At 33.3% G+C, this 22,781-nt stretch overlaps 1 protein-coding gene across 1 annotated transcript in view; it reads right to left on the reverse strand.

Annotated features, from left to right (window-relative positions):
* LOC126745526 (midasin) overlaps positions 1–22,781 on the reverse strand; it is a 242,157-nt gene that overhangs the window by 29,407 nt on the left and 189,969 nt on the right. The window contains exons 19-23 of the mRNA XM_050453403.1: positions 12,679–12,823; positions 6,230–6,456; positions 4,572–4,783; positions 1,236–2,517; positions 308–1,086 (exon numbers count right to left, since the gene is read on the reverse strand). Coding sequence (XP_050309360.1) covers positions 308–1,086; positions 1,236–2,517; positions 4,572–4,783; positions 6,230–6,456; positions 12,679–12,823 — 2,645 coding nt within the window. The remainder of the gene's footprint in view (positions 1–307; positions 1,087–1,235; positions 2,518–4,571; positions 4,784–6,229; positions 6,457–12,678; positions 12,824–22,781) is intronic.

Raw genomic sequence — 22,781 nt, forward strand, 5'->3', positions numbered from 1 at the left:
TGTGTAAATAAACGGTAAAAACGCTTGAGTGGTTTGGGCTTACAACTCTCTAAAATTCAGGATCTAGTCACAATTTTCACATAAAATGATAAAAAAGATATCCAATTTTATAGTTTTACGTGTTTTTAGCTTTAAGGATGGTTTACGGGTTGATTTTAGTTTCATAGAATTATCAAGTTATTGTGTTTTGTTCTCCACGTTTAGTGACTTACAAAGGTGCGTATTAGCTAGTTAAATAAGTCTCTCAAAGAATGAACTTTACCAGGCAGGAATATTCAAGTAACTAAACTCTAAATTATATACTTACATGAAATCAAACTTTTCATTGGATAAATTATACATGTTGTCCCATAAAAACGCTGCCAAAAACCTCTGCTGACTTTGAACATCCCTAAAATTCTTCAAAGTAGTCGTTTCCCCATCCAAATTGACCAACAAATGAGTCACTAGTTCTGTTATAGCAGAACTTAGTCCTGGTACCAAAGCAGTCTTATCTTCCTCAATAAATTTGCTTGAATTCAAAGCAGCAGAGTAAAAGAGATGCTTGATTTCGTGGGTTAATTTTAGATCTGATGTTTCTTTGAATCTGTTTAGTGCACCAACTAATTCAATTGGCATTAAAAGGTTACTTTCCAGGCCTTCCAAATTAACATTTTTTTCACAAATAACATCTTCCATCGTGCGTAAAAGTAAAGCTTGCGCAACAGTATTTATCAAAGGCAGCAACTGGCTTTGGTGAACCTCTAGCAATTTTTCAGTATCGTCATTAGTCAAAGGTTTCAGTCCGGTAAGTTCCCCAGAAAGCTCACTATTGTTGCTATAAATGTAGCTTTTCAGTTTTACCAGTAAAGATTTATATTCGGGGTGGTTCTTGATGAAGCTAACGGCTCTTTTAAAGTCATTTCTCAGATCATAAAAATCATACGACTGGAGCAACTGGAGAGATTCCAACTGCCAATCGTAAGATAAAAACGATGGAACGTTGTTCAGTTTTTTAAAGTTACTGGCAATTTTTAGGTTCTTCGGACTCTTTTGTTCAAGGGACTCGTTGAGGGTTGTTAGAATTGCTTGAAGCTCTTCAGGAATCTATAAAATTTAATTAAGTCGTTAAATAGAAAATTAGTTAGTTTCAAGTGATTTATAATCAGAAATCACTTTTCTTTGCTTTTAATAAATAATAAAGCTTTTTCAAAATAATGATTTCCGGAATAAATATAAATAAAACTTGAACTTACCTTGGCATCGAACATTCCCGCAAAACACATTACAGAATTCTTTAAAAACCACTTATAATACAAAGCCAAGCTATCCAGTTTGCTTTCAAATAGTTTAGGAGACTTTATAGCTACATCGGGCAAGTTTACACTAGTCAGGAACGTATGAAGTGCCTGTCGCCAGCTCAAAATTTCCAAAGTTTTCACAAAAGTATGCGGCGAAGTATTTTTTTCAGCCGAAGCCAATAAAACTTGTTTCATAAACACAAAGTGCGCCACTCGCAAGTTTGTGTAGGAATTTAAAATTTGGCTGTTCATGTGATTGGAAACTTCATGATTTTTCAGTGCCAATACATACATGTACAATGAATTATTTGCACTACGTTTTATCTCAAAACGGTCTCTTAACTTGTATATTTCAAATTGTAATGCGAGATTTATTGCGTCACCAGAAGATTTGTTCTCATCTCTGTTAATCCATCTGCAATCAAAAGGCATTTGCGGAGATGATCTGCCAAAGACCTTCGCTACCTTTTCAAACCTTTCTATGGCAGCTTGCCATTCAGAGTTGCTGATGCTTTTAAGATAATTTATTTTATAATCAACATCATCGGCTGAACTAAGTGAAAAGTTAAACAACAAAAGGTTTGCTACATTATAAAATCCTACGCTATCAAAGAAATCGTTGTATCGTTTGACGTGTTCTAAGTCAGACCAAATTGTTATGTCCTTAGCAGACCTGGATTTGTTAGACTGGCTTAGTCGCTTTAGAAACTCTGGCATTTGTAGGTTCTTGCTTGGAACAGACACATTTTGGTTAAAGGATATTAAAGCTGTTTCAAAGGCAACTGCGTGATGCTTAGTTTTTTCCAGATCAGACCATCTAATCAAATGTTTGGTGCCCAACGTGACATTTTGTTTGAAATTATCACCGAGTTGCTCTTTTAGACTTCTCTCAATAGCATCTTTGATAATCTCCACCACATTATTGCAGTTAAATTCAGATAAACTTCGCGTTTTGTAGTACACCTCCATGCAAGTATTGAAAAATGCTTCGAAGACGTCCAGGCCGTGATTTATTTGCTGGCTTATCAGGTTAGAGCATTGCAAAATGTCTATCTGGCTTGGTTTCTCGCTTTGGATTAAACTGGAAATAAACTCGTGGATTTTTATTAACGCTCGGATGTATTGCGGATTCGTTAAACCTTCCAGGTGGACCAGACTTTTTAGATCGAAACTGTTTGGTGTCGGAAGCTCTTGCTCGTTGAGCATGTATATTTCGACTCCCCGGTTTCTCATTGCCCTAAAATTAAAATATAGTCTTTAGAAGGAAGTGTTGTGAAATTTGTTTTTTTAAAGAAATGTTTGCAAAAAATTTCCTTTTTTCCAAAAAAAAAATTGTGATTTAAAAATAGGTGGTACTGGGGAAATTAAATACCCAGGGCAGACTAAAACTAGCATAACTGATAAAAGGCAGCAGTTTCATCAAAATCAGAAGAACGACTTCGAAGTTGTAGAATATTGAAAACTGAAGCGGAGCTATAGTAGCAGAATGGTCTCCACACTGTAATGCAGAAAAGAAACGGGACTCTTACTTGCCAAACAATATTAAGGGCTGACAAAAACAGCCTGAAAGAAAGACACTTAAAATGACTCCCCATACCTGGAATAAAATTTAAAATTGCTTAAAATGCTTTTATAAAGCAATTTTGGAAATACTGGAAAATAAACTACAACCAATGGAAAATGATTAATATCTGAATGAATAATTTTAATGACATCAAACGCTTGAAATTATTCGAAATTTCTCTAATTTACAGGGGCAACTTTTAAAAATTTTTAGTACCTATAATAGAGTTACTTAATCTTTGATTTCTTCCAAATCCTCAACATGGAATAGTAAGATTCTGTTTACATTACTTACTGTTTTTTGAAATAAATATTCTTAAGATATAATTTGGTATTATTTTTAAACCTTTAAGTGTATTATTTTAAAGACCTCCTCAGGCCAGTATTCCATAGTATATGAATGATTCAACAAGATAAATATTTCAATAAATATTTATTATATTTTTTTGCACAGCACATGCGGTATGTATATTCACAAAGAACCTAAATAATGGAAAACAAAATTATTGATCTTCCTTAAGCCTTCGATACTGTTCCCCATGACAAACTTTTACATAGTTTGAAACACCATGTGATTAGAGGCTTGGCAAGGATGAAGTTCAGAAAATAAAACAATGCCTAGAACTAAATGATACACTCAGGAATCCAGAAATAATGAACACAGGTATAGCACAGGGACCAATTTTGTTTGTCGCTCTATATAAACTCTGTACTTAAACTAAAAATACCAGGCCAAATAGTTGAGCGAGCCATTTAGGGGTAAAACATTGAAAACCACCTTGTGTGTGAGTTTTGGACAGGTTGATGATCAATGGAGTGGTTGTGTACTCAGAGGCTGACAATTAATATGGAACAATAGTTTTCTCATTCTGAAATCTAAAATTAATGAAACAATCCATGAAACCAAGAAAACATAAATATTGTAAAGATATTGGCATAAAGTTTCAAATATCAGCTGCTTTTCGTCATTCCAGGATGACGCAAGTAGACACATCCCACGACATCTCTGGAGAGGTGTGGAAAGTTAGAGAATCTTCCGGCACAGTGGTATGCCGAGTATATAAGGCGTCGCTACTAGGAGTCCAGCTGACAGTTCAGTTCGGAATATTGGCGCGATATTTAAATCAGAGAAATAATTAGAAGTAAATAAATAAGGTGCAAATAAATATATTTGAAATAGTCGTAAGTGATTGTGTTTAGTAATGTACGTGGGTAAATAAATCGGTAACTATTTTTGTGCATCGGATATATTAGTTTAGACCTTAACGAATGGTAAAAACGCTACAATATCTTGGAATTATAAATAACCACTACAAAGTACAGGTTACATTAATTTTCTTTACGGCAAGATCTGAAACTTCACAGTAATAAGTATAATTATTTATACAAGTCATAATAGCATGGAGCCATTAAGAGTTGAGCAGAATTATATTCTTAGGGTAATTCACAAGAAGAATAGATTTTATTTAACTTAGCTCCTGTATGATTCAGGTATAAGTGATATTAATCATTTCTATTTGTTCTTTTGTACATAGAACTGACATCTTAAAAAGACAAGGTTTGGTTATTACACGGGACTATAAGCAGGTAAACCTTAAATTCATAAATTACCAGGGCCAACATTTTATAACCAAAATTATATTGTTTAATGTAAAAACTAAAAACTGTTTTGAGAATAAATAAATAAAAAAAAATACTAATATTACTAAAAAAAAACTAGTGTCTTACCTAGATATTTCCCCATTTTTCGGATCCATCGTTAAAAAAATCCTAAAATCCTTATGCGGTTTCACCTCGAACATCTTTCCGTTCTCGTCGACTCCCCTTTCGGAGATTGTGAGTACGCCATTGGGCTCTAACAGGCCATTTAACCGATCCAGGACTGCGGCACTGCACAAATTTACGTTATCTACCAGAAGCCAAGAGCCCTCTTGCAAACACTAGAAAAATAAAAATAAAGACTAAGTGTTTTTCGGCTTCTTTCGACAGGATTAGGGAGTATTATTTTTATCTGGAACACGGGGGTTGTTTGACGGGCAGCGTTGTGAAACAATCGGGTCGACAAAAATAAATAGAACGAGCCGTAGGGCGAGGTTTTATATTTTGAGTAAATAGTTGCGAAGTGGCATTGTAAATCATTGTTCTTTTGAGCGAATTTAAAATGTGATTAGTGTTAATTACTAAACATAAAATATCTATAGAGTGCTGTTTTTAGCAGCGGGACTTGTTAAAACATGTAGATGTAAAAAAAATACAAATACACGATGAAGGAGTTATACCTGAAAAGCTGACACAATACATTGAATCGCATGTACAAAGGGTCTCTAGAATTTTTTAACTAATTCAATGAGTTTAATTTGCTTATATATACCGAAGCTTAACATACAATAACATAAGCAAGAAAAAAAAGTCTGCACTAAAACCTTTATTTCGCATTATTTCGAGAGTGGTAAAGATAGACCTGTAAAGCGAAATATAGCTTATAATCCAAATATTTGACTTAGTAGAGGAGCGTTTACAGAGAAAATTACGACAAATGTAAGTTAAATGTTAACAAAATCGTTTCTCCTACTCCCCTTTACTTATTACTAATTGAAGTTCGGTCCAAACTGAAAAACTAAATGGCGAGAATATACGATCAGGACAGATTGATCGCGAGCCATATGAAAAAATTAAATTTTATACCGTGGCACCATCTAACAGACATGTTGTAAAAAATTAAATTAAGTAAGGTATCTGACGTCGAAAAGAAAATATTTAATTTTAGGTAGTTGTATTGGTTTTTGTCTTTTTAGTTAATTAAAGTAAGTTTTATGTCTTCCAGATAACGTAGAAATTTATTTCATTCCAGAAAACGCTACATTTACTTTTTTTTTAGCAAATTAAAGAATTTTAATTTCCGTTTCCTTTCAGTGATCAGAATTTTGCTTGTCATTTTTTGTTGCAAGCTAATGCTTGAGTATTTTGGCTCCTAAGCGAAAAATTGGCCCTATAAAGGCCTGTAGAATAGAGCTTGCTTTATAATACACTTGATTACGGTAAAAGATACTAATCAACTGAAATATCTTAAAATTTTTTTACAACCAGATTAAGACAAATCTGACAACTAGTTACGACTTCTCTGTTGTCTGCATCTGAAAACCACGGAAATTCGAAATAATGAATATATTCCAAATGGTCGGATCAATCAACCATTTTGAATGTTAAGTAATTCAAATGTCCTGTATATATAAGCATCTTCACTTTCTAGGATAGACGGTTATCATTTTTATCAGGGTAGTTAGGAAGTAAGTATGAGTTTTAAAATTTTTACGTTTTTCCTTGAATGGATATAAGAAAATTATGAACTGGGACCTTCTAGATACAAATTCCCTTATATTTCTTACCTTAACCAAAACTGAATTAACCCACTCAAATCTTCCTCCAGCGTTCAGAGATTTATCGTTTCCAACCGCCTTAGAAATATTCGTGCATTTATCTAGCAATTGTAGAAGATTGCCGGCTTCGTTGGCAAGGGAACATTTCATGTAGAGCTCTTTTAGTAGACCCTCTAGTTTCGAGATCCTCCTCAGAAAGAGTTCTACTTCTTCTTCCATGGTTTCAGTTGATAAACCTGTAATATATAGTACATATCGACTTTAGGAACGTTTTAAAAAATTCTTTTTGGCAAAATCCACTTGGCAAGTCAATGAAGTCAATGCAAGTCAATGCTGAAGTCAAATATTTTTAGATCAAACATTAGACTCGAGTTTAGACACATATATCTTAAGTAGACGAGAACCAGGCATATTTTACGATCTAATACACTCGGTTTACATGCAACTCACTTCCCTGAAAGCCAGCGGGGAATTGTGTAGGAAAGTGGGCGGGTGAGTATGTAAATATGTCACTATGCGCTGCCATTGCATATGCAAGGCGTGGAAAAGTTAGTAGCAATGGCAGTAAGGCTGCATGTAAAGGAGGTATATAAGAAGTTATTCAGTAGAGGAAAAAAACTGATTTTTTTTGTAAATTTTAGCTCAAGTCAGAAATCATTTCCGATAAAAATAAAGCTCATATAATATTTTGCATTTAACCAAATGTAATTAACAGCAGCCAGCTATTAATTAACGCTTCATTATGTTAAAGTACAGGCAGCGTTACTATGCTCTATTAAATTAAATTAAATTAATCCAAGCATAAAATATTTTAGGTTTATTTAGGTATAATTCAGCACCGAGTACAACTGAACCGAACAGCTCTTAATACACTAAAAATATAAACATGTATAAACAAGTTTAAATTAAGAACAAGGTTTTAAAAATATAAATTTCCAATAAAGACTAAATCAATAACGCATCAAATTAATATGCAGTATTTGAGCCGATGCTGCTTAGCAAGGCAATAACGTGCTCGGCGTTCCGATAATCAGATTATTGATTGTTTCCTATAGGATGAAATAAAGTCGGTCCTCGGTAACAACCACAATATGTTCTTGTGAATTTCTTGCAGGATTAAAAACTGCTCTGGATACATAGTCACATGTTTACTCATATCAGGTAACATCTCTAATTATTACAATCCTTAAGGATTCCCAAATTAGAAGCATACTGAAGAAATTGTTCAAACAGGACCTAACAATAATTATGAACAAATATTGAAAAGGGATGGATAGGAGATATCATAGGACCATATGATCTCAGGGAAAGATCTCTGGAACTATAGAGGAGATTTGCCGGGATTATTTGCAGAAGAGCATGAATTTATGATAGCAAATGCATGGTTCAAAGTCCCAGCTCAGAGATGATATACCTGGATCTCCAGACAGGACAGATTATGTAATTAGAAACCAGATCGACTTTTTGGACTTCGAACGTTTCGAAAGAGTCTGTTTAGAACTACCTCAAACAGAAAGAGAGCGAGCGATTGACGAGAAACTCCTTGATTAATTTCTGGGCATTTGAACATTAGTTTTCTGATCACCTTATATATTCTTTTTCAAGGGTTCCTATGTTTAGCTCTATTTTTACTTTAACTGTCTGGATAACATGAAAATAATTTACTAATTCCAGGCGACTCATTCAGTGATTCTTCCAGTACATTAAGTAATAGGTTGCTGATAAGTAATATGCTGATGTTGGTATAGTGCTCCTGGATCCAGGAAACACACGAATATTTCAACTGCCTGAAAGATATGGAAATATTTTAATAATTCCAGGCAGCTGATTTAGCCATTCTTCTAAAATATTTCACGATTGTTTTGATTTAGAAGGTTTTCTAGAAAGTCATTCCTTGACTGATTCTAGTCATTTTAATAACCAGTTTTCTGATTCCTGCTACGATCTTTTTCAAGCTTTCCTGTGTTTGGGTCTCTTTCTATTTCAACTGCCTGGAAGATATGGAAATATTTTACTTACAGAAAACTTGTGCTGGTGCAGTACTATTAGATACTACTGATAATGAAGGTTATTGACTGCTGCAAATCGTTGAAGACTAATTAAGTAAGCACGATAATTAAACGAATAAAAAAGAAAGACGATTATAGCACATACAACAGCATAAACAAAATTATTAAAATAAAGGTGCGTCAAGCCAAGGAAGGAGACATTAAAGAGAAGTGTACTGAACCTCCCAAAGTAGATGATATGATACAGAACCAGGTCAATTGACGAGGTTATAATAGCAATAAAATCCACGAAGACCGCATGACGTAGTTAACGAATGTGCTTAATAAGATATATAGTTTCGGTTGGATTCCGCACGAGTGGCTCACATCAGAGTTCATTACTTTGCCTAAATAATCGGGACCTAAAAAGTCTGAAGATTTCAGAACAACAAGTCTGGTGAGCTAGCTACTGAAACCATTTCTAAAAATCATACACAGAAAAATCTACAGAAACAATAAAGAGCAAATAGCACCTACACAGATGGTAACATCTAGAGTAGAGATATGCATCCAAGTTTTATTTCAGCTATGCAGATATGCATGAAATGTAGCATGTTTCCTTGACTACCAGAAGGCTTTTGATAAAATGGATCATCGAAAAATGATAGAAATTCTAAAAATCTAGGCTTGGATGAGACATCAACATAATTGCCAACCTGTACTGGAATCAATCAGCTTTGGTCAGAATCGGAAATATCAGCATTTCATGTAATCTTCGACTGTTCTATACATATCAAGGGCCTGATAATATACGCTCTTATCAACAGATTGAATAAAATTGAGAAAACGAAATATGGCGCCCAACAACACTTTGTTGGGCGCCAGAATGTAGCAAAAAAAAAACAGAAGTTTCGTCATAACTTTTCTTATTATAAGCCACTCAAAGTGGCTCAATTGCCTGGCGGAGCTGTCAGAGTATTTCCAAGAGTATTCCAAGCGCTTTCAATCGCTCAATTGCCTGGAAGAATTATCAGAGTACTTAGAAGAATATTCGAGGCACTTCAAGTGGCTCACTTGCCTGGAAGAACCGTCAGAGTATTTAGAGATGTGTTCCAGCCACTCCAATTAGCATTCCAGGCACATATAAAGAGTAGAGTGAATAGATCTAGATTTATCTAATTAAATCAAAATTTCTTAATATTTTTGGGCCAAATTTTGAATGCCTTCAAAGAATTCTGCATTCTTTCCTCATTATTGGTCAACATTTATTCAGAATTCATATTAAGAGAAACCTTAGAGCACACAGCTTTAGGAATATCCCTGAATGGAAAAAAAGTGAACAATATTCGTTATGCAGATGATACGGTCGTTTTTGCTGACAGCATAGAGAGATTATAAAATCTCATGAATAAAATAACAGAGTACAATCAACTATATGGCCTTGATAATAATAATAAAAAGACAAAACTAATGATTAAACTGATTAAGACAACATTATTAACTGTTAGGTTATAATCAGCTAAAACCCAATAGAACGAGTAAGTAGTATTAGTTATCTTAGAGCTCTGGTAAACGAGCAATAGGATAATTCGCAGGAAATACGAAGTAGAAAAGGCCAGAACAACATTCAGCAAAATGAGACATCTGTTCACAAGCTATCACATAACATTGCACACCAAGATAAGACTTCTGCGGTTTTACGTGTTCTCTGTCCTGTTTTACGGGGTACCTATGGTTTAACACAAGTCAAAAAATACTATTGGGAAAAGTTCTGCACCGACATGCAACTTGACCTGCACGGAGGATAACGGAGAATATAGAACATCATTACATCACAGAAGAAACCACTTAACCAACAAATAGCAGTCACTATTGTCGCTGAGGAATGGACACCAAAAAGTAAGCGGATCTATGAATCATGGGCAACAACATCGACAACTACAACAAAACAACAACCAATAATTTTAAGAACAGAAAATCACCAGGCCCAGATAAAATAACAAACGAAATGCACAAATATGGAGGCGATGAGCTGATGATAGGACTATCACACCTTTACAGTATGAATATGCCTACAGGAGAAGTACCCGAGCAATGAAAATCTAGTATTACAACGCTGCTCACAAAGATTTAGGCAGAATGGATCAATAATAGACGCTATATACTTACTGCAAAAAATCATCAAGAAGTCCATGTAATTTAACAAACCTGCATTCCTCTGCTTTGTAGACCTAACTCAAGCATTTAATAAAGTGCAACTAAAGGATGTCCTATAAAACCTGCAAGAACGAGTAGCCAACAACAATATAATCCATATTATAATGAAACAACTCAATTACAACAACAGTACAACCACAGAGGAAGTACATATATCGATAGGTATCAGGCAAGGAGTCCGACACTCTTCAACCTGGAATGGATCGCATCATAAGTAATATTGTGCTATGTAGATGACGCGGTTCTTATAGCGAAAAACGAGGACAACTCGCGGCGAATGCTATTCGAGCCGAACCTGGTACTAAACGACCAACTAATCGAACAAGTGGTGAGTTTTGAATTCAACTAGCTGAAATACATATAACGAGGTAAAAACACAAGTAATTTAAGCAGCAAGGGTGTCCGAATGTCTACATGATACTATTTGGAAAAACAAACATATGTCGATTGCGAGCAAGGCCAGGATTTACAGAAGAGCAGTGAGGTCTATCGTACCTACGCAGCGAAAAAGAGAGTCGACAACAACCGGACGAGAAGAGAGAGAGAAAACGAACACGACTATACCCTTAGGAGGACCAATAAATAAGATGAGCTGATTCCTGGACTTCATCGTCACAGGATATCGAATAAAAAGTGGAAAAAAGTAGGTATAATTCTATCAAAAGAAAGAAGAAAAAGAAGAATTTGAAAATTAATTTTAAATCATAGCAGTTTTTTTTTCTAACTTATATAGGGCTTATAAAATATTTCCTTTGTGTTCGACCATCGACGACTTACACCGAGATACTTAGCTGTCATGTTATTTTCGTAACTCTTAGTTCAAAATATCTTCCTTCACTTACCACCACTAAATTCTCTATTTTTGATGGGTTAATTGATAAACCCCACTTCTGATTTTCTGCCAGTATTACTTCCTTGGTCATCCGCAAAATGCAAGCTGTACAGTTTATAATCTCCTCCTGAGTTCACATTTTTTTTCCAGGTTTAACTAATTGAACTAATATGAAAGACAGGACTAATAGAAATAATGTAAGCCCAAAAGATTTAATTAAAACGTTATACATATAAAGTATGGAAGGGGATTTTTAAACAGTTATCGAATTATTTAAAACAACTCGGCAGAACTATTTAAATTAGTCTTCAGTAGACAATTTACGCTACAGCTTGAACCTATTTGGAACCATCTCAGTAGATGTATTACCTCCCATTCAATTCGTATCTATGCTTTTTATGTTGATTTTGTAAAATCTAGTCTCCAGTAGAGCGTGTTTGTTCCTTTCTACCAGAACCGAGACTTTTGCAGGTCAATTCCTACGTTCAAATTGATTCCAATAGTAGTTATTGTGACATAAATATACAGAGGCACCATTCACAGTGTGATTACTGTTTACATTACTGATTACTGTGTTGTTTGACAGACTAGTTTAGTTTGCTATCTGTTGTTTGCTGAAACATACTTTTTTAAATTGTTTTTTTTAGGTATACAGATTAAATATGTATGTCTAATTCGGTGGATAAATATGTAGAGAATATATCTAATTGTCATTTGACTGTTGAGGTATTTTGTTATTACATAAATTAAGTATGTAACTCAAGGCATGCATTTTTTACTGATAAAATTTGTATACTCAAATCTGCACTATATTTATCAATTGTAAAATGTACTACTTCATATGAAATATCTTTAAAACAATTATTTATTTTTTTCTTAAATTTCTTATTCTACAGCCCTTAGTTGTTGATAAAAATGCTTATTTTTAAATTCGTTTTAAATGAGGAAGAAGATACCAGAATAAGGAATTTAATCTCACGCCAATTACAAGAAGTAATACACTAAGTTTACTCTAAAGCATGACTTAAATATTCACTAATTAATGATTGTGGTTTAAGCTCGAAATCCATTTCTCACATTAGTCTAGTGAAGTCAGTGCAATAATTAATTTAAACCATCCCCGGAATGTAATAACTAATTCAACCCCAAAAAGTGTGTGTAATTAACACACATTTTCGAGCCCGCAAATTAATAATTTCCATTGAGGGTATGGTAATGAGAGCCGCTGCTCCTGCTGTTATATTCGAAATTTAATTTATTTCGCTTAAATAGAATATTTTCCGCTTTTGGTGACAGTTGCGTTAGGAAAGTGCCGTTCCGACTATTAGCGTTTATGCGAATGATAATGGAAATTATATAACTATAGCTACTGCTGCTGGTAATATTAATTCCCGTCCTTATTACTGGAAATGTAAACCTACCCGAAATATCCAAATACTCCTCCCAATGTTCAAGTAATTGGGCTGCTTTATTAACTTTCTCCTCCGTTAACAGGCCCTGGACAGTAGCCAAAGTTTGCTTTTCGGCTTCTTTCGCAATTTCCTCCAAATGTCTGCTGTAATTAGTCTGAAAAGGAATAAAAATTCAGTATTATTGGCTCGTCGCCTAAAAGTGTCTTTAAATTATAAATTAAGAAATTGGAGCTTTTCGAATGGGTGGATGAAAATTATGTCGTAATATCGAATTAGAGCAATGTCATTTAAGACCTATATAAAAAAAGGAAATATCGCAGGTTGATTCAGTAATTAATACATGGTATTAACTATATAGTTTTGTTGCTCCTCACATTCACTGTATATATGGTAGATAATTCCAAAATTTTCAAATTGATTTATCATTATCACCTTGTAGCCATCACTGTCTACTGCTGCACATAGGCCTCCTCTAAGTCCAAACTTTCAAGAATAACATGTACATCACTTATTTGAATATATCGATAAGTTTCCTGTTTTCTTCTTTAAGCTAATAGTAGGTAAAGAAAAAAATAGTCGACATTTTTAAAGTGAATATATGGGAAAATGTAGCTTTTAACTATTTGTTGAGGTGTTATTTACACTGTATTTATTTCCTACTATTTATTGCGATTCAAAAGTCGCGCCAATATTTAGACTTCAACTGGCCTCCTACCGGCAACCGCTCCTTACATTTTAGGTTCCGGAACATTCGACAATTATCTACGGTAAAAATCTACGTAAAAAAATAAGATTTTTATAGTAAAATTTCATTATAAAAACTAATTTACGTGTTTTTTGGCATGCATCGTCTTCGTATAGTTCGGACGGTAGTAATAAGTCATTAGGAAAAAAAACTTAGTCAACCAATAGACTCGGAGAAAGTTCTAGTAAGCAACTTCTTAACAGAACTAATGATTAACCTGTTTCTGACAATGTAAATTAAAATTATTCAATTTTGGACACCTTCTAGTTCTAAGATTAATGTGCCTAAGAAGTTATTCTTTCTCCCTTCTTACTTCAAGGATATTCTTGCAAATGGTGTTGTAAATCATTTATTTCAACATATCGATGTCTCATGTTTTCCTCTTCAAGCTAATGGTAGATACACAAAAAGATAGATAGAGAAGATATAAGTCGACATTTTTAAAATAAACGGAAAACACTCTGTACACACTAAATACAATGACTTATTTACACTGTATTTATTTCCTACTATTTATTGCGATTCAAAAGTCGCGCCAATATTCAGACTTGAGACAGGCCTCCTAGCGGCCAGGGCTCCTCATATATTAGGCAGATTACTGTTCTGGAACATTGTCCCGAGATGTCGCGAGGCATGTCCGCCGCTCGCTCCATCCTGACTTGGCTTACAGGCATCACACCGAATGCCGTGCAAAAAATTTGAGTTGGCGAATTGGAATTTCAAAATAATTTATAAAGTTCAACCTTAGGACCTTTAAATAATGCTGATTTTGTTCTAGAGTAAACGCCGACGTGTCGATCTTTATTGAGACCATCTTTAGAGCTATTTCTTGTAGCATTAAAGAGCAGTTTATGTCAATGATATCTATTTATTAAAAATAAAAACTCATATGTCAAAAATTACAGATACCATGCACAAATTTTATATAAACTTCTTATAGTGTATCTATTCAACACTAATATTTACGAAACTAGACATTTTATTTAGTCGCCATAAATCAGGTTTTTGAAACATATGTTGTAGCTGTCAAATTCTAAAAAACTAAAATCGCTTGACTAGTATTTCAAAAAAAATAAATTCTATGCTCATTGTGAGTGTGAGATTTCCGCACTAAATATTTAAAAAACTCATCTTATATAAACAAGCATCAAGAAGTTAATATTTCATTATTTAAACTAATTTTTATACTAATTTGCTTTATTTTCCTTATTTTCTAAAATAACGAGAAAATCATCTGATCAATAGAAACAACATTAAAATAAGTTGAAAGATCTCAACTAATTTTAAAGTTTCTTATCATAAGTACTTCTGTGAATGCTGATGCCCCATTACGTTAATAACGTGAACCCTCTATTGTTTCCAAGAACACTTAATAAAGTTCCCAACTCATATATAATCCAGAAAAGCACTTATAATTTAGTTTAACGTTCAGTACCTTTCAGCACATAACTAATTACCCTTCCTCTAAAAAACTAGTGTTTTTAAACGCAGACAGTAATTTATACTAATATCTCATTTAATCAACGCGAAATTTCAGACTGACGTTTAATTTAAATATTAATAAATTCAAATGTTTCAATTTGCTGGTAATTTTGACACTGATGATAGTACTGAAATAATATATATTACGGTAATTTTATGATTTAATAATAGTTGGAGTATGCAAATTTGATATTATTAATTAAAACATTTCATATAAACAAAACAATACTGTATTGTCGTAAGTAGCTGACGTGATTTATCAGAATTGACATATTTAGCTGTCAGGTTATCAATACGTTCAATCTAATTTAAGATCATATATTACATGGCAATTTATATGATTAATTATCTAATTAATATAGAAGGTGTCCCAACTAAAAGTTTTGAACCCAAATAACTGCCTTCCTAAAAAAAAATGCTCGGGCCCGTCGATTTTTGTTTTGAGGGAGACCCATTTTGCGCCTATTTTCAGTTTCACCTCTTCACCCCAAAATGTCAAATATATGTCGACTGATACCCCATTTTGAAGGTCTTTTGTCCTTGAATATAACTGCCAAGTTTAAGGCCTCTACTCTCATTCCTGTTGAAATGACAGTTTGTCAAACAGATTAGCTATTTTTTAAATTTAATTAACTAATCACAAAAATTGGCCGCTTTAAACTTCGCGACTAATGATGTTTAAAATAGGCTCTCAATTCTCTTCTCTTAACTCCTTTGAGTTAAGCGAAAAAGAGAATCGTAAAATAAGTACTAAAATTGTTTTAATTTGAAAAGGGATAATTTTTTACTAGAGAATTACTCGGGTTGAGAATAAAAAAAATACTTTTTGTGACTTTTACTTTAACAATACTAAATATAATTAATAATGTTTCGTACAAAGAACAATTCGCCGTTGACTTCCATGCAGTGATACAATCGAGCTTCGAATTCCACTAGAACCGTTTTAAATGTTTCAGGTGTTCAACTACAATTAGTTGTCTTAAATCCTCTAGTGATTCTGGCTACCTCTTATAAACTTGCTTTTTGCCTCAAGCAATCTACTACCCACCAGACCGTCCGGATTGTATATATTGTATCCAAATTGTAGAAGCAGTGTTGGTAGACATCAGCAAGGTCTTTAACCCTACGTTAGGCGCGTGGATATTACTGACACGGTTAGGCGCGTGGGCTACAGTGGTAGCAACCCAAATTATAACCCAATTTATTTATTTATTTTAATGGATCGATTTATCCAAACTTCAGAAAAAAGTTTAAAAATTAGTTCTTTTAAATGTTAATAAGATAGAACATGTAAATATTGTAAAAGAAAACAAAAAATGCTTTTAATTTTAGGTTAACTTATTTTATTTCATTTATGAAGTTAATCTTGCACTTAAATACAAAAATAAGTTTTAAAAAAATCTCCTAATTTTAGCAGAAAAAAAACATAAACATCATATAAAACATGGAATAACAAAACTTATCCTAAGGCGAAACAAAAAAATAAACATTTGTTCTACGTTACATAACAAAGACAAAACTGGTGTAAATTTACTGCATGCATTCCACACAGATCTCATTCAAGTGTTCTTTACAGGCGTATCTTTGGCATTTTTTACAATATTTTCGAGTGGACTTATTGCGATTCCTGGCACAAAATGAACAACCTCTGACAGTATTTCTATTTACAGGTGGGAGAGGTGTTACCACTTTTGAAATTCCCAATAAAACACGGGCGCGCCGTCGAAATTCCGGAGAGACTTGGATAAGTGTAGCTCTAAATTCAATTTGAGGCCTAATCAATTCCCATGCAAGTTCTTCTATAAAATCTGACCGTGCTATCTTTCTGTTCCAATTATTAGACTTATAAATGCATAAAGCATTTATTGCTGAAATATTTAGCAGTCATAAAAGATTACCATCGGATATCGGCGGGTATTTCTTGATACATCATATTTTGCACACAATTGGTCTGGTCGATCCACGGCAAACTTCGTTTGGTTATACATTGTGATTATTCCAGGTTTTCTAGCGTCTCCAGTTTCAGCATCAATTGCATTATCATGGTGCATACTTGAAATCAACATTACAGATTTACTTTTCTTTGGACAATACGATACAATTGTGCAGTCTTTCTGGAATCCAAAAATAGAACATCCCACTTCTTTACTTTTGTTTGGCAAAAATTCCTTTGGTAATTCTACTTTATTTTTTCGCATTGTGCCAATATAAGCCATGCCATAAGCCATATTGCCCATGCGCCTAACGTAGGGTTAACCAAGTTGATCGATGCCCACTTATCTATGATCTTGCGGTTGTTCTCTTTTCTAAATAATTGTTCTCCCAAGGTCTCCACTTCTCTCTGTTATTATTCCACATATTGTCATTAAAATGCCGGATCGCATCATGGTCTGAGTCTTACCTCTTTCTGCTCCAGCAAAAGATGGCAGTTACCAATTAAGTTTAACAGTCAGGACCAGAAAGTCACATATCATCGTACAAATTTTGAAATGTAAACTTTGGCATGAGAGCATTTCTTCAGTGCGTGTTTCTTTTTGAAGAAATCCACTTACTTACCATATAGAGTCTAGAACAGAAATACAGTCAATATACCTGTCCTCCTCGTTCCTCATTTTCTGCCTTCTATTAGTAAATAATAAGTAAGCTAGGATAATTTAGATTTTTTTTCTTTTCGGTTTGTTATGGATGTAGGGCATGCATGCTATTCGTACAGTTTATAATGCGGTTCACGATTTTCTTTTTCAAATTATAAGTGTAATATCCAAGGTCCTAACAGCTCCTTCTTCTGAGGGTAGCTAAAACATGACCTTTATTTCCTCTTTGCATTTATATTTAATTTTTTTCGTTTTTTGGCCTTGTGCTTGACATATTTAGCCACGTGTTCCATTATAGGAACTCATTCATAATAGAACAAGTTGCTAATATAGTATTTAAAAAATTATACTATTGGGTAGTATGATCTTTATATTTATATTGTAAACTTATCATCTATGAGTGAGCATATGTAATATTTTATGAGGAAATATAAACTGTCTATTATTATTATTTATGACTTTGTCGCCTTGACTATTAATAAGGTAAGACTCAAAGCGTAATGCGATGATATGTGGAATAATGGAAAAGAGTAGTCGATGCCTGGGTTTGCTTATGAAAAGGTTTAACCAGAGATGGATGGAAGAGAATGGATTCATGGCAAAAGTACCTTTAAAATTTTAAAAGCCTGTTGTTTAACAAGTTGCCAAGCTTTCAACATAGCTGGTGTTTTATTAATAAACAGGCCCCTCCCTAATTATCCAGTTTTTCAAAGAATATCCAGTTTTCGACCAAAAAGTTTCAATATTGACTTGTCTCGATAGTTTATTAGATTAATTTATAAACTAGTCTTGTACGAATCATAAATTAATTAAAAAAAACCTTTCCTTACGCCGTTTTTTTTCAAAAAAAAATATTTCTAACTTAAGTGATAATCTGAAAATTGTTTGCCGGACCAAAATAAAATCCATCCGAGAAGATTTTAAAATAAATGCCCTACCTTTCGTCGAATTCTTTAAAATCTCTTTAACACCTCGTTTGCGAATTTATAGAAGCACAACGGACACACGAGCTCCAACATTCTCGGTTATTTAGGGACGCCATATATTGAACAGGAGCTTTAAGAGAAATTCAAGTTATAAAAGTACGGTAAACTATGCTTTAAAATATATTGACAAATTATTTAAAAACTCATGATTTTTCTGCGCTTCCTCTATTTTTCGAGCGATTTTCTTTAATTATATAAATGCCAATCATCATTATCGAAATAATCAAAAAAAATATATTCAGGGCAAAATGTCTCCTCTTTTAATTATCATTATCGACATTATCAGTATAGATGACCAAATCTATAATAGCATTGTTATAGCCCATGCCTTCATTATGATTTTTCTTATGGTTATACCTATTATAATTGGACGATTCGGAAATTAACTAGTCCCACTTATATTAGCAGCTCCAGACATAGCTTTTCCTCATTTTAAAAATATAAGATTTTGAGTACTACCACCTTATCTCACTCTACTAATTCTTAGAAGAAGGCTTAAGAGGCAAAAGAAGAATTGGTTGAAAATCACATTTTGCTTATTTCTCTTTTTCTAAGTCTTCTTTAATTCCCCAATTGGTTTGCTTTAAGCAAACAAGTAGATGCATGATTGGTATTTTGTCTTTATTTGGTGAGAGAATATTTAATACTAAAACATTGAGCTCCACTGGATGAAAAGTGAGTTAAACGATTATTTTTCTTTCCTCTGAATAATAACTTGAATGAAGTTCATGTTTTCTCTGGGGTTTCTCAAGGTTTACATACTGGTCCTATTTTATTCAACATATTTATCAATGATGTATGACGCCTTTGACCAATATTGCCACGTAGACAGTGTTTACAATGATCGTTCGAAGATGTTCGACAGAGTAAGTTATATAAGCACCTTCCTAGCATGGGTCTCGTTAGAAATCTTTTTAAATGAATTCATAGCTTTATAATAAATTGCACTTAACTTGTACGAATTACTGTATTTTCTCTGGTGTCTCTAAGGTTTCACAACCTAGTCCCATTTAATTTAAACTATTTATCAATGAAATATGTAGAATTAGAAATGGTAGTTTGTGGGTGTATGAAATGAAACAAACCGGTAGATTAACAACGGCTACCGTACTAAGTTTCTTCCATTTTATATATTTTATCAGATTTTAATTGTAATCCCTCCTCTACGTAACCGCCCTTTAATCTTATCTACATTTTTATCCTTGTGATATGTATTTTTTTAATTTGACAGGAGAGAACTACGACTTGCACTGAAGATATTACTTAAATATAATTCGAAACGTTGGCTAGAAACAAATAGTTTTCTTTAACAATTGACCAATACACCCACAAAGTACCACTTCTAATACAAAATCTCTCGTCACAAATTCACAAGCTCTCATTCACCACTCTAATTTCTTATTGTTTGCAGACGCTCATAAAATTTATAAAGTTGCAACGTCCCCATTTGATCCTCAACTCTTGCTGATTATGAAATAATGGTCAGGAGATAATGGTTTGGAATTTCATTCGGTCATTCCTCAAATTTATTTAGGAGTTGCTACTCTATTAATGACATTTTTCTAGAGTTACTTATTATATAAATTAAGGTTCCTTGTCACCACTAACGAGAATGATAAAAACCTGTTGTAATGAGTTTGATCTTGACCAATTTGCAATTCTGCATTATAATGACAATTAGGAACTTTCGGACTTCCTATTTAATTTTTATTCGCCTGGGTAACAATTTATCGTGTTGTATGTACCATTAATAAAATTTTGCCCTTAGTCTATTTAATTTAAAATGCGTGTCATGGCTTTATGATATATTAATAAAAAGGTCTTATCAACTAATCCGCATCAATGATTAATTTATAAAATTTTATGTAATCCAAGTTTATTCTCTTTAGAATTAAAATTTAAAAAAAAGTTTTGGGACGTGCTAGACAGTAAAAAAGCCCCTTCCCAAAGTTTACTTCAAATTTTAAATGACATTAGAATTAAGCTAAAAATACTCTAAATTATATTTCCCCCAGAAAATGAATTAAACCTTTTAAATAAAAAAAAATCCACAGACTAATACAGAGTTTTAATAATGAAAGCGTGTTTGATTAACAACTTGTCGGATACCCTATCTATCGAAATATGGCCATTCCAATTAATGTCTTACATAACGGATTACCCGGTCAGGCCCTTTTTGAATCAGCGAAGCGATTGCAAAGTTCAGCGAATCTATTAATCACTGGCCCATATATACACAGTTTATTAATCTCTTATAACGATCATTTACTCGAAAAAATCTTTGATGAGAGGTTTAATAATGTAAATAAGTCCTTAAGAAAATTAAACAAAACAGTGTTTTAATAAAAAAAAATCGACATGATCTCCTCTCAGCTCTATACATTTTTGCAGTCGTTTTTCCAAATTTTTTATGCCTTCCAAAAAATTGGATTTTAAAAGTCCTGCAAAATAACCTCTGCAAAGAAGCTCGTCGTGCACCAAGTCATTTTTCAAAAAAGTCACCGGGAGCCAAAACTTTGACAGCTTTCTAGTTAGTGCTGCCAACTAACAAATATGATTCTTCGATAATACTTGGATTTTCTATGTCATAATATTCTATGTCTAAGACAAATATTTTAAATTGTAAATGTAGATTTGATAATATCCTCTTTTAAACACCTAGTAACAGAAAAGTTCAATAGATAAATGGGAAAAGTTATAGATGAATTGAGATTTGATCGGATGTCGATCCTGGAACTTCAAAGCTGGAGGTCCTTTGAAATAAATACTTCTTCTTCATCAACCCATGTCTATCCATTGTCGGATATAGGCCTCCTCCAGGTTTTCTCATATCTCGCGATCTCATATCTCATCGATCGAATAAATCAATCGATATAACAAATTAATTAAACAAAAAAATAGAATGCAGAATCAGAAGGTGCTTTCTTAGCATTACAGATTCCCATTTACGGTTTTGGATTAGGTTTTAAGCTAATTGCCCCAGATTATCTGTTTTAAACTGTTTTTGTCTTACAATAAGCATGAAGATATATGTGTAGTATATCTTGTAAACCATACTTCAATGGTGAGAAAATGTTGACCAACAGACTTGATTGACTGACTAATCAGATAACGAGATAGAACACTTTTACAAACAAATAGATCAAAGCCTTAAACTAGCCAAACCAAATGAAATCAACATACTAATGGGAGACTGAAATGCCAAAGGGGCAAAATAGGAACTGTGATTAAAGAGTATGGCGTAGGTGACAGAAAGAAAAGAGGAGAAAGATTGATCCAGTATTGTAAGGAAAACATTTTGGTTATTAAAAATACATAGTATAAATTACTAAACCATCGCCTCTATACTTGGAAGTCACTTCAAGATAAAGACTAACGTATTGTACGCAATTAAATAAATTATATCTATGATAAATCATAGTTCTAAAAGGAAAAATAAGACGATTCGACATAAAACTGCTCAAAAATATAGACATTCAGAATCAGTACACACAATACTTAAATAATCAACTCAACACCATAACTTTAGTCACTGATGTCGAAGAGACAAATATGCAACAAAAAACGAATGGATAAGGGAAGAACGAAAAATATGGAAAATTCAGAATGACAATAACAAGTATAGAGGCCTACAAAGAAGAATCAGAAATGAGGTTAGAGGAGAAAAGGAAAAATGGCATAATATGGTATAATATAATCTTAGTCGTCTTAATGATACCTTTAATCTACACAAAAATGTGAAAAAAAATGCTAGGATATACAATTTTAAAATTTTCAATAAAAATATCTCAGGAACTAAAAAAGTTAGAAAAGCGCAATTTGATACAAGTGTTATACAGGTAGAGGGAACTACAACCGCCATATTTTAGTCATAGGTTAAGTCACCCCTTGCGCCCGATGCACCTCAACCCCAAAATTTTAAATGGCACCATCCCTTTTGTGATACCTTAAATTAAAGGTCTTTTGGAGTAGTATTCACCTGCATAAGAATTTTCCCTAAAATTTATGCAGGGTCAAATAAAAGAAACTCCGTTTAATAAATTTATTATTTTATGTAAATAATCCGTTGGCGAAGATCATCGAGTGAAACTGATTGAGTTTTAAATACAACAGTCTTTAAGTGACCCTAGAGAAAAAACTCGAGGGGTGTTAGACCTGGTGACCTCGCCGGCCATTCCACTGTACCTCTTCTCCCAATCCACTGATCTGGAAACGCATTACGTAAAAATAGCCTCACAGAAAAAACATCGTGTAGTGACGCTTTATAATGTTGAATTTAATAAGTCTGCGTTTAAGTTTCTACCC

This window comes from Anthonomus grandis, chromosome 16, assembly GCF_022605725.1.
Source record: "Anthonomus grandis grandis chromosome 16, icAntGran1.3, whole genome shotgun sequence".
Lineage (NCBI taxonomy): Eukaryota > Metazoa > Arthropoda > Insecta > Coleoptera > Curculionidae > Anthonomus > Anthonomus grandis.